The 13,665-nt window shown below is 44.3% G+C and overlaps 1 protein-coding gene across 1 annotated transcript in view; it reads right to left on the bottom strand.

Annotated features, from left to right (window-relative positions):
• unc13ba (unc-13 homolog Ba (C. elegans)) overlaps positions 1–13,665 on the bottom strand; it is a 40,712-nt gene that overhangs the window by 11,083 nt on the left and 15,964 nt on the right. Inside the window, exons 13-20 of the mRNA XM_081698655.1 lie at positions 13,332–13,513; positions 12,971–13,056; positions 10,181–10,307; positions 9,833–9,929; positions 7,485–7,628; positions 6,521–6,646; positions 5,984–6,061; positions 5,298–5,363 (exon numbers count right to left, since the gene is read on the bottom strand). Coding sequence (XP_081554781.1) covers positions 5,298–5,363; positions 5,984–6,061; positions 6,521–6,646; positions 7,485–7,628; positions 9,833–9,929; positions 10,181–10,307; positions 12,971–13,056; positions 13,332–13,513 — 906 coding nt within the window. The remainder of the gene's footprint in view (positions 1–5,297; positions 5,364–5,983; positions 6,062–6,520; positions 6,647–7,484; positions 7,629–9,832; positions 9,930–10,180; positions 10,308–12,970; positions 13,057–13,331; positions 13,514–13,665) is intronic.

Below are 13,665 nucleotides of genomic sequence, written 5' to 3'. Positions count from 1 at the left end.
CACACATGCACACACACACGTGCACACACACACACAGGTCAAGACCCACTGGAAGAAACTGTCATGGTTACAAATGTACCATAGGAACTCTAGCTCAATATTTTAGACTCATGTTAGATTAGTTGCACTTTGTGTGTGTGTGCTCATGTGTGAGACAGAAAGTGACAGCGTGTGTGTGCATGTGTAACTCAGTGTGGATTAATTTATTTCTATATATGAAGAGCTCATCAGGCTGTAACACACTGGTTCTGTAGTAAAGCACACAGTCACAATATCACGTCCAGCTAGACACTGAGCAGAATAAGGACGGTTCCTAACGGCCCATGGCAGGACTACTGCTGGAGGGAGAAATATTTGTTAATGTCCATGCTGGACAAACCATGTCCTCTTCCTCCCTACTGTCCATTGACAAGACAAAAGAGGGACAAACACAAGCGGAGTGATCAATAAGCCTCAAAGCTGAGCCCGTCTGTACTGATCAATAAGAGACCACACAGAAAGGGCCTCACCGCTGAGAACAGCACACTGTCCAGCTTAGTTCACACTGTAGCAGTGAGGCTAATCAGCCGGTACATAAATAGTTTTGGGGGGTGTGTGTGTTTAAAAGTAATGATCTGATTACAGCTGCTTCCATTAGCTCCACAGATGGTGAGGACATTGGATAAAACATATAGCTGCGCACGCACGCACACACACCAGTAGAGTGCAGATCACAGCACTACAACAAGCAGAGTGGCCTCTATAACCAGTGCAGTGACTGTATGGGCCAAATAATATGATGACCTTGTGTTAAACCTGCCTATATCACACTTGTAGTTGTTATGACAACCATCATCATCGTCATGTGTCCTACCTCTGGTGTGTGAGGGTGAGCAACCCGACTGGCAATGAGACAGGCATGAACACAATCAAATATAAATGAAAACATGAATATAAACAAGAACACAAACAAATAACAACAAAAACACAAATAAATGTAAAAAAAAGACACAGGGCACACATAAATGCACACACACACACTACACACACACACACACACAAAAGGACATACACACACACACAAACAGCACACCTAACACACATGCTCGCACACACACACACACACACACACACAAACAGATGTCACGGATGCCACGTGACAGGGTCTGCTACACATGTAAATAAGCGACCGCCCCACTCAGTTGTAACAGACTGAAAAACGATCGTCATGGGCACAAGACGTGATAATAGATTACAGGGCGAAGGGTGCTAGCATCTCAGAAACCTATAACTTTGTGGGATGTTTAGAGCGACTGTAGTGAAGGTGTACCGAGAATGGACTTCTGGCACATTGAGTGCCTCACAACAGCATACGCACAGTGGTGCCCCACAGGCCGCTCGGTACAGACCAATTGACCCGCCACAGTGGACCAGTTAACCTCTGTAGGAGCGAGGAGGAACGGGTCAGGGATCACCACTGAACAAATGCCATTACGTCTGGGGCCTGACACATGGTTAAGGCACCAGCGTTAACCAAGGTTCGCCAACGTCGCCCCCAGTGTGCACGGGAGTACTGTAATTGGGACGACGGATGGATGTTGACATGTGGACTGCCTCCAGAAGGCACCTGTGGACCAAACGCAGGGTGGTGGTGGCAGTGTACATGTCTGGAGAGTGTGTTCTTAGCATGATCTTGGACCACTAATACCACTGCATGAGTGGTTTCACTGTCCCGTCCTCTCCCCTGCTAACTCAATCTTACTCCAGTGCAGCTGTATTAGGTGATCTTCTGTCATGCCAAGACATCTCGGTAGTGTCATCCGAGCCAAAGGTGGCCATTCCCACTATTAGGTAGGTGGTAATATTCTCATATGACTGTGTATAATGGCAGACACACAGACTGCAATGGATTAAACACACTCATTGCCTTGAGGAATGCTTTTAGAACCTAGAACCTTTCACATTTTGGAGATACTATACATCTTGCTGTAAAATATATATAGTTGGTGGGTGCTGGGGGCTTTTTTTGCTTTTGTGTGAATGTATGTGGGTGTGTGTATGTGGGTGTTTGTCAAAGCAGAGGTTAGTGTATAATAGTGTGTGTGTGTGTGCATGTGTATGTGCACATGTGTGTGTGCACCTGTGTGTGTGTGTGTGTGTGTGTGTGTGTGTGTGTATGTATATGTCTGTGTGTGTGTGTGTGTGTGTGTGTGAGAGTGTGTGTGTGCGCACATATGTGTGTGTGTGTCTGTGTGAGTGTGAGTCTGTGTGTGTGCACACGTGTGTGTGTGTGCGCACGTGTGTGTGTGTGTATGTGTGTGAGTGTGTGTGTGAGTGTGTGTGTGCGCACGTGTGTGTGTGAGTATGTGTGTGTGTGCACGTGTGTGTGTGTGTGTGTGTGAAAGTGTGTGTGTGTGTGTGTGAGTGTGTGTGTGAGTGTGCGTGTGTGTGTTTGTGTGTGTGTGTGTGTGTGTGTGTGTGAATGTGTATATGTGTGTGTGTGTGTGTGTGTGTGTACGTGTGTCTGTGCACTTGTTCTGGCCTGAGATTGATCCGTTTTGGAAACTCTGCTCTCCGAAGCAACACTGCGACATGCTCACAGATTCCTAAACTGAGGCAAACCCCTAGCAACTGACCTAGCAACCGGTGGCTCTTGGTAAAAACACCAGCTAGCCAACAGCTCCGATTGTGGTGGACTGCACCATCTGGAATGTAGGTAGCATGGCTACATTAACTATCTTATTTTTTCTCTAATGTCTCTGAGATTAAATAAATACTTCCTGACATTACAGCCAACCATGAGATAATTACTCAAACTGCTTTGCACGTTGGCTGACACGACATTCAAGGAGCAATCTGACCTCTTCTGAGCTTTTAGAGATAATTTTATTAGTAGACCACCTTCATCATGAGGAACCAATAAGTTCTTTCATCTTCTGTGTCTGAACACAAGACCTGCATCTCCAAATGTTTAACCTTTATAGAAGAATTTAATGTGTTCTGGGAAAACACAGAGCTTATGAAACCTAACAGGACTGCAAGGGCTTACAGAACATCTTCTGTTTTCACTTCACCAACCATCTGTTTCATGTGATGAGGCACAACCTTTACAGTCATCAACACACTGCAGACATCAGCAAACTACACTCCTAAACACACTACAGACATCATTATGCAACACTCCTAAACATGCAACACTCCTAAACACACTAGTCATCAGCACACTACAGACATCAACACACAACAGACATCAACACACAACAGACACACTACAGTAATCAACACACTACACTCGTCAACACAGTACACTCTGTTTTTGTATGCTTGAGTGTGCGTGTGGGTGTTTTTGTGTGTGCATGTGTGGATGTGTGTGTTCCCGTGTGGGTTTTTGTGTGAATGTGTGTTTCACTCCCTCTTGCTCTCCTTTATTAATATTGAGACATTATTAAAAAAAGAAATATATATTTGTAAATATAATATATTTACAGAATATGATAACTAGCAACTATGAAAAAATGTGAGAACCTTAATTCATATTATGCACAGTGTTCTAACACAGCGCATAAAGGTCATTTTTGTTGTAGTAACACTTTCTGTATTGCATGCCAAAACACTCAATACTTATGCAAATACACACAAAAGCGGGTGCGCATATGCGCGCACACACACACAGAAACCACACCCATACCCACACACACTTTAGATCTCACTGCCCTCCTCATCAGAGATTGGCTAAAGATGGGATGAAGATGAAGAAGAGGAGGAAAACAGTGTGTATGACAGCACATCTCTCTACTAGTACACTAATTTAATTAGTATGGGCCAGATTCATAAAACCTGTTGGCAACCATGATACACCATACAAAACGTGACACATGGTATTTAATTTATATTCATGACGTTATCACCATGGTTATAATAGTGACAATTATCACCAATGTTTGCACTATGGGGATAATTGTTGCACCGGTGTCAACTTATTTACTGCAGTATATTACAAGAAAGTCAGTCAAAACTGACATATAAATGAGGTAATAAATATTTAAGACCCAAGAGACTGGTGACTAATCCCAGTCATGAGACCAGTGGTACTGAAAATTGCCATTTACAGAAAAATGCGTTTGTAACTTTCACCAAGAAGGGACCTGCACAGTTGCGCCGAGTCGATTACTTCAGCACTTCTAAATCAGGGCTGAGAAGCACAACTGTGTCTCTTCTCAGCCTATATCGATTTATAGTTTCTTCCTCTCCAGCACCTACATTTGCTTTTCTAGTGGCAAATGTTGGCATCCTGAGATCCTACTCAAGCAAGTCACCGTCACATTCCTGTTCTCCTACCGCAGATGCGGTTTGTCATCGCGCTCGCTCCAAACAGACAAAAAAGTGCCTTTCCAATGAATGCAGAATATTGGTCATGACTTGCATGTGTAACCAAATATTGCCAGAAGATCATCCAGTCCATATCAGCTCCTGTTATGAATCACTACTGTCATATTCAAATGAGAACAAAACGCAGTCAAACCATAACATATACTGGCTGTGCCATAATTGCGTACCATTTTCTAATACTGACTAGTTTTTCAGAATAGTTTGTAGTTGTAGTTAAAATGACCAAATTTGAGTATATTCAGAAATCCAATATTCATACTTGGAACTTGTCGGGAGGGGGGGGGTTGTTTGTTTGTTTGTTTGTGTATGGTTTGAATGGACCAATGTCGAGCCCAACTGCCTTTTATTTTGGTTTTGCTGTTTTTCTTAAACGCAGCTGTGAACGTTTTGCTACTCAGTCTCTCAGAGGCGGCGTTAGAACATTACTAGCAGTGTAAACCACGTGAAACATCGCCGTTTACCGTGGTAAACCTGTGAAGGCTGCAGTTTAATTCACAGAAAAACAACTGTCTAAAAAGAAAACTGGAAGCAGCACCCTTCTATGGGATTTGTCGTCGTATAGCAGTACGGTGAAAAGTATTGTTAATTCCTTTTTTTTTTTTTTTATCAAAGAAAATATCTTAAGTTATAGCTTACAACTAAGTATGTTGGCATAGCAACGCATCATCATTTCCTGTTAGTATGAATTGAAGTACGTTAATATTTTGTGTACTAACTCGCCAAACCCATGCTATTAAGGTCATTAATACTATAAGGTATATACTATATAGTGTGCAGTACACAGCTGGGATGCAGCCACTAGCGGTTTATATTTAAGAATGAGGAAGCGCGTTAGCCCGGCGACATGTGCTCTTAACGTCGTGTTAAATCTGATGGTATGTTTGATGAATTTGGCCCTCACTCTGTCATTCTATCTCTCAATCTCTCACCATCTCCCTCTCTCTCCCCTCACAAAGCTCTTCATCCATATCTTCTGGCTCCTCCTCTTCCTCACGCTTCGGGTGCAGAATAACCAGATAAACACAGTCACATCGCAGCCATGTGTCAGTCACACAGTGAGACACATTTGAGTTATACACTTACTGGCACCTACTCCTTCTGTGTTGTCGCAGTGAAATACAAAGACGCACACACACTCAAACCCACAAACGGGCGCACGCATCCACCCACGCATCCACCCACGCACACTTAAAAACAACATTGATCATCCCTTAGAGAAGACGCTGAATAAGTAAAAAAAAAAGCCCGCCAGTTTGACAGGTCCCTGCCACACCCCACCTTCTCCTTCCCAGCCAATCACCACACTCCTCCCTCCCAGCCAGTCACCAAACCCCTCCCTCCCAGCCAATCAACAAGCTTGTCAGTCACTCCAGAGAGGGAGTGAAAAACAACAATGATGAATAGAACTGAGTCGGAGAGATAGAGAGAGGGAGAGAGAGATAGAGAGAGGGAGAGAGGGAGAGAGGGAGAGAGAGGGAGAGGGGGGAGAGAGAGAGAGATAGAGAGAGGGAGAGAGAGCGAGAGAGAGGAAGAGAGAAGGAGAGAGGGAGAGAGAGAGAGAGAGAGAGAGAGAGACATACAGACAGGTGGAAGACGGTGTACATATCCCACTAACCTGCTTGGCTCCCATGACCTCGAACATCTTCTCCAGCATCACTCGTATCTGCTGCACATTATTCATGAGCACACAGGGCTGCAGAGAGAGATAGAGAGAGAGAGAGAGGGAGAGGAATACAGACAAGTAAGAAAGAAGGAGAAGTGATAAGGTACTGTACCAATCTGGAGAACCAACAAGTCTTGCTGAAGTAAACTAACTAAACAACACAACCAAAACCATATTACCACATGCTTTTAATTTTCCTGGACATTTTTCACTGTTTCACTGTGCCTTTATACTCTTTTTGCTGCATGCTTTCAGTGCTTTTCAGTGTTTCAGCTGTCTGTGTTTATTCACTGTGTTTATTCAGGGTGTTTTAGCTACATGTGTTTTTGCTGCGTCTGTTGTCACTGTGTTTATTCAGGGTGTTTTAGCTGCATGTGTTTTCACTGTGTTTATTCAGGGTGTTTTAGCTACGTGTGTTTTCACTGTGTTTATTCAGGGTGTTTTTGCTGCGTGTGTTTTCACTGTGTTTATTCAGGGTGTTTTAGCTGCCTGTGTTGTCACTGCATGTGCTTGCGTTGCTCCTCTGGAGCCACTCATGATCTTCTCCTTCTGACAGTAGGAGCTGAAGCTCTTGTCCAGGATGGAGCAGTATTCCAGCAGCGCCATGGTGATCGTCTGATGGGGAGACGCAAACACGTTTACGCACGCCACCCAGTGATGCAGGCTTCAAAATAACCCCCACCCGCCCACCACAAACCTGTGACAGCCAGGAAACAGACACTGGAACAGGAATCTGCCCGGAATAACAAATGGCAAACCCAGTAGAGGAGTCCCTGATCAATCTGAGAAGCCAGGCTTGGATATTTACACACACTTGCGTACGACTTCCATTTAAGCAAGCGTGTCTGAACATGTCAGGTCTTACCCAGAGCTTCTCACACCCACACACACACCTCTGAGCAAAAAAAAAAAACCCAACGGTGTTGATTAAAACGGGGGGGGGGGGGGGTGAGTGTAGTAAAGAAACATTAATTAAGTCTAAAATCCAGCTGTCAGTATATGAAAGACAGCAGAAAATAGGTGTGTGAGATGAAGAGAGGAGAAGAAGTAGAGAAAGGAGTAACAGAGAACAGATAAAGGTGTGGAGCGAAAGAGAGACCGAGCCAATGCCTCTTACCGCAAATTGTTAGAACATGTGTTCCCAATTAATAAGATTTTGCAACCACTTAACTTCTGAATAGTCTTGGAGTTAGTCCATTTATGTGACATTAAACTGCATCACCATTCTGCAGCTTGACCTGTACTCCGCAGAGGTGTGTAAAGCAGTTGAGGAAGACTTATTGTCTCTCACACGCCCACAGTAAGGTTTACTGGCATGACAGCCCAGCCAGACTCAGCATTGCAGAAATATCAGTGACAGGGTGATATCTCCACCAGTAGCGTTCTCCCCACCCCCACACTACACACCACGCCACACTCTCACACTTTTTTTTCCAGCGTTGTGGGAGTCTACCTTAGCAAAGCGGCGGTTATACTGGGCCACGATATCGGGGTCAGGACACTCCAACTTCCTGATGATCTCGGAACTCTGGTTGAGCTGCGTGAAGATGTCCACCACAGAGCAGGAGAACAGAGCGTGCTCGGACGTCTGCTGGAACTGCGTCAGGTGGGAGGGTCAGAGGTCAGCAAGAGGTAAAAAAAAAAAAGTAAAAAAAAAAAAGGTCAAACGGACGTGTACACTCAAGGCCTGTCTTGCTTTCCCAGAATTACTGCTTTACACACGCTGACCTGAACTGGAAGCAGTCGTCAGGTTTTTGAGGAACAGGGTTCTCGTTTCACACACGATTTTCTTGGCAAATCAAGCGACTACGGAGGTGGGATTCATAGCTCGGAGTGCAGTTTTCCAGCCTCCGAGGCTTAGTGCCTGCGGCAGGCCCTCGGGAAAGCAGGCTGCCTGCCTCATGCTTTTGTTCTGTTTCAGTGCTTTAACACTCCTCTGGGCTAGCTATAGGCCTCCAGGCCTAATGAACTAGACGTGGTATGCCCTGTTCTGTCACTGCCAAATCAGCTTCAGTTTCCTATACAGTTGAAACTGATGGTTTAAAATTATTGTGTTTGTGATGCTGGTCTGCTTTTTCCAAATTAGTGTACACACTAGTGTCCACAGACTTACTGAAGATCATAGGAGAAAAACACTTTTCAGAAAAAGAAAGATTGCAGGTCTGGATAGGTTTGGTTTTCTGCTGACAAACTGCGATTCTTCACCAGATCTCTGCTCCTAACAGCCTTTAAATTGGGCTTTGGATGTGTAGAGTTTCAGAGCTTATGTTACTGAGTGTATATTTACATGGGTGAAACATGGGTGAGTGTTGCTATACTGGGGTGGTTAGTGAAGATGTGTGTTAGTGACTGTTAATATTAGTGAGTATATTGGTGTGTACAGTGAGTATATTAATGTAGCATGTGTTAGTGTGAGTGTTAATGTGCATATTGGGATGGCTGGTTTAGTGTGAGTGATGGTGTGTATGGTGTCAGTGTGTATGGCTGGTGTAGTGTTAGTGGGTATGGGGTCAGTATGTATGGCTGGTGTATTGTTAGTGGGTATGGTGTCAGTGTGTATGGTTGGTGTATTGTTATTGGGTATGGGGTCAGTGTGTATGGCTGGTGTAGTGTTAGTGGGTATGGGGTCAGTGTGTATGGCTGGTGTAGTGTTAGTGGGTATGGGGTCAGTGTGTATGGCTGGTGTAGTGTTAGTGGGTATGGTGTCAGTGTGTATGGCTGGTGTAGTGTTAGTGAGTATGGTGTGAGTGTGTATGGCTGGTATAGTGTTAGTGGGTATGGCGTCAGTGTGTATGGCTGGTGTATTGTTAGTGGGTATGGGGTCAGTGTGTATGGCTGGTGTATTGTTAGTGGGTATGGGGTCAGTGTGTATGGCTGGTGTAGTGTTAGTGGGTATGGGGTCAGTGTGTATGGCTGGTGTAGTGTTAGTGGGTATGGGGTCAGTGTGTATGGCTGGTGTAGTGTTAGTGAGTATGGGGTCAGTGTGTATGGCTGGTGTAGTGTTAGTGAGTATGGTGTGAGTGTGTATGGCTGGTGTATTGTTAGTGAGTATGGTGTCAGTGTGTATGGCTGGTGTATTGTTAGTGAGTATAGTGTCAGTGTGTATGGCTGGTATAGTGTTAGTGAGTATGGGGTCAGTGTGTATGGCTGGTGTATTGTTAGTGGGTATGGTGTGAGTGTGTATGGCTGGTGTAGTGTTAGTGAGTATGGTGTCAGTGTGTATGGCTGGTGTAGTGTTAGTGGGTATGGGCTCAGTGTGTATGGCTGGCATATTGTTAGTGGGTATGGTGTGAGTGTGTATGGCTGGTGTATTGTTAGTGAGTATAGTGTCAGTGTGTATGGCTGGTATAGTGTTAGTGAGTATGGGGTCAGTGTGTATGGCTGGTGTATTGTTAGTGGGTATGGTGTGAGTGTGTATGGCTGGTATAGTGTTAGTGAGTATGGGGTCAGTGTGTATGGCTGGTGTATTGTTAGTGGGTATGGTGTGAGTGTGTATGGCTGGTGTAGTGTTAGTGAGTATGGTGTCAGAGTGTATGGCTGGTGTAGTGTTAGTGGGTATGGGCTCAGTGTGTATGGCTGGCGTATTGTTAGTGGGTATGGGGTCAGAGTGTATGGCTGGTGTATTGTTAGTGGGTATGATGTGAGTGTGTATGGCTGGTGTATTGTTAGTGGGTGTGGTGTGAGTGTGTATGGCTGGTGTAGTGTTAGTGAGTATGGCTGGTGTAGTGTTAGTGGGTATGGTGTGAGTGTTAGTGAGTATGGTGTTAGTGAGTATGGCTGGTGTAGTGTTAGTGGGTATACCCCCTCTCTCTTATCCCTCTCTAGTGCTCCACGCATAAACTCCATGGACACTTCCTCATTCTCAGCCAACCACTGCAGAACAAACTGCAGAAACCACCTAGAGGGAGAGAGAGAGAGAGAGAGAGAGAGAGAGAGAGAGAGAGAGAGAGAGAGAGAGAAAGCAAAAGAAAACTAGAGTGAACAAATAACTGCTAATGAGGGTCCATTAAAGATGGAAGTCTAACAACCCTAAAGCTTTCCTCAAATAGAGCTAGTCTAACAACCCAGAGACTAACTGAAGTGTAAGAATATGATTGAAAGTGTGTGTGTGTGTGTGTGTGTGTGTGTTTTAGAGGCAACTGAACTTACGATGGGTATACGGGGACAGTGTCTGTGAAGTCAGGTAAGTCCTTGACATACTCATTGTAAAGCCACTTCACTTTGAAGTGAAGGTTCATATAATCTGAACTCTTGCATAGCTTGTGTTTTTCATGTTCTGGGGACATACACACACACACATACACACACACACACACACACAAATTGATAAATATACATCTTAACCAGTTCATCTTTCACTCCTACTGTAACACAGTTCATTGATGAAACATTTTAAATGATCAATCTGCGAGGCTGTTTGGGACAGTACCTTTTGAGCAGACTATGGGGCTGTTTGGGGCAGACTGTTCGGGGCAGACTGTTCGGGGCAGTCTGCAGGGCTGTTCAGTGACAAGCTCAGCACAACTAGTGCTGGCATTTCTTTCTTTATGGCATTTTGGTTTTCATTCTTAGTAAAGTCTGACTTCATAAGTAAGCCTTCAATCTCAGCTGGCTGTCCCTGAAAACTACACCAAAAAGTAAAACTAAGGACGCACTGCCTTTTAAACCCAGTTATATTTATGGTCAAAACAGTCCCTGCTTTGTCTGGTCCCAGTCAGAGATTAGCAGAGAAATCAGTCATTAACTGCACAATCACCCAAACACCTCCCTGCCCACTCACCCCCCCCCCCCCCACACACACACACGCATGCATACTCACTCTTACAGTTGCCCATAAAAACAGATAAATACCATCTCTCACACACACACACACACACACACACACACACACACACACACACACACACACACACAGCTAACCACCCCCACACAAAGCATACCAGCATAAATATCAAGTTTGCAAATATAGAATGTGTTAGAGGCTAAATTGGACAGAAATATAAGATTTGGAGAAGAAAAGCAGTGAGATGAAAATGTTATGAGAAAAAAGGGAGAGAGGAGAGAGGAGAGGAGAGGAGAAGAGAGGAGAAGAGAGGGGAGGAGTTGAGGAGAGGAGAGGAGAGGAGAGAGGAGAGGAGAGGAGAAGAGAGGGGAGGAGAGATGTACAACCAGAAAGATGAACTCCAGATACAAGAAGGTGGAGGCTGCTGCATCCCACACTTCATCTACCAAGCTTTCCTGAACACAGCGCACACTGCCCTAACTACCCACGCTGGCGTCTCTACAGCCAAGAGGTCAAAGGGTGAAAGTGCACAGGGGCAGCTTGCATGGCTGTCACTGGAGATGGCTACTTCTACAGATGTCAGCAGTAACAGTGCTGTAACAGAGCTGTTCCAGAAATCTGAGCATGGATGGATGGATAGAACCAACCAACAGTGAGCCATCCCTCATTATAACACACAAGGGTTGTGCAATATGAAACAATAACACTAATGGTGTGCAATATGTATCCAAAACACTAGGGGTGTGCGGTATGTATCTTCTACCACAATATATTAATTGCTTAAAGGCCATCCAAGCTGCCATTATCGAGTATGTGAAGTATGTCACTCAAAGCAAAAACCAAGGTGCCGCACGTTCACTGCGTCTTGAAGCACTGGAGGACAGACTACAGCACTTGTCACTGCATACATGCAGTGTGCTAACACAGGCACACATGGTCAGAGCACTACTTGAGCTAGCCTAACTGCCGCACCACCTACAGTGCAAGATTTATTTACTAGATTTGGAGCATCCTTACTCATATGGAGGATGATCAGCTTTAAAAAGATGAAAATCAGCAAACTATTTAAGAAATTGGTTGTTAGAAGACACAGCTGACTTGTTTCACCATCTGTAAACTAACCAACGCACCGGACATGAAGAATGTGAAAAGTTTTGGGGCTCAGTAGTCTACAACATGCCTAAACCAGCCCAGGTATCAGCACAAAAGCATTCTGAATCATTCTGCAAAAAAGTGCTTTACAATAAGAAAAGCAATGATGGCAAGACAACAAATTCCGTCATTGGTCATAACGCTAAAGACATCGTCATAACACTAAAGACATCGTCATAACGCTAAAGACACCGTCATAACGCTAAAGACACCGTCATAACGCTAAAGACATCGTCATAACACTAAAGACACTGTCATAACACTAAAGACATCATAAACCTAAAAGACACTGTCATAACGCTAAAGACACTGTCAACACTAAAGACATTGTCATAACGCTAAAGACACTGTCATAACACTAAGGACACCGTCACAACGCTAAAGACACTGTCATAACACTAATGACACCGTCACTACGCTAAAGATATTGTCACAACGCTAAAGACATCATCATAAACCTAAAGACACCGTCATAAGGCTAAAGACAACGGCATAACAGTGGTGCCAATGCAGGTATTTACTTGAATGCTTTGGTTTAAAGTAAATAAATTTGGTCCTGTTTTCTTTAAATATGTTGTTTCCATTAAAATCAATGCAGTTAATATTATCCTATTAACAAAAGTGAGGTAGTACAATACAAGACTGTTACAAACATTTTTTTGAAGGATGCAAAATATCAGCTACTTGTTATCGATTAAATCACAGAAAATATTGAGATATTATTTTTTGTCAATATCGCACACCTAATTTTCAGCAAAATTAGTGTGGCATGGATCTGTGAAGTTAATAAATTCCAGTAATTTAGTTTCAATCTCACTCCGCCATGACCCCCAGATTACCCTGCAATGACTTTATGACCTCTACCCTTCTTCCAGCAATTGCAGTCAACATAATCAAGGGCTGAAGGACAGAAAGAGAGAAATTGAGGTAGGAGAAACAGATGAGTGAAGATGAGATTAAATGCAGGACAGCCTGAGACATACAAACACACACACATTCAGTACCTTCTAGAGCGTACTTCATGTCCTGAGAAAAGAGTGTCCACATGACCTCAGCACTGACTTTTCCCACGTTCAGCTCCTGAGGGAACCTGCATACACACACATACACACATAGTGTGTATTCGGTCTGGTTGTTACGGTACTGACTGGTTTGTAACAGGTGTATACGAGTTCCTATCCTCCTCCTATACTATGAGAATGATGAAAGTGTGTTTGTGTGTGTGTGTGTGTGTTACGGAACTGGCTGGTTTATAACAGGTGTGTATGAGTTCCTGTCCTCGATGAAGAACACTATGAGAGTGATGATGGTATGTGTTTGTGTGATAGTGTGTGTGTGTGTGTGTGTGTGTGTTACGGTACTGACTGGTTTATAACGGGTGTGTATGAGTTCCTGTCCTCCTCGATGATGGACACTATGAGAGTGATGAGCTTGGTCCAGAAATCCAGGTTCATTATACAAGGCCCCGCCTCTTCTGCTGCTCCGGGCTCCGCCTCCTTACCCTCCTCTTCATCAGCCCCCTGTCCCTGCATCTTCCTCCCCTTGTCCTGATGAGGCACAGTGAAGAGAACTGAAGGAGACCCCCCATTCTCTCAGAGTTTCTCTATATAACCCTGCACCATGATAATGGACACTGTTAATAAACTACTACCGGTTTATTCATTATAAAGAAAGTGCAGGCTACTCAGCGCTGCCCGAG

This window comes from Electrophorus electricus, chromosome 1 (assembly GCF_041902795.1).
Source record: "Electrophorus electricus isolate QZ-2024a chromosome 1, ASM4190279v1, whole genome shotgun sequence".
Classification (NCBI taxonomy): domain Eukaryota; kingdom Metazoa; phylum Chordata; class Actinopteri; order Gymnotiformes; family Gymnotidae; genus Electrophorus; species Electrophorus electricus.
The sequence above is the reverse complement of the archived record's forward strand: the minus strand, read 5'-3'. Positions and strand labels throughout refer to the sequence as shown.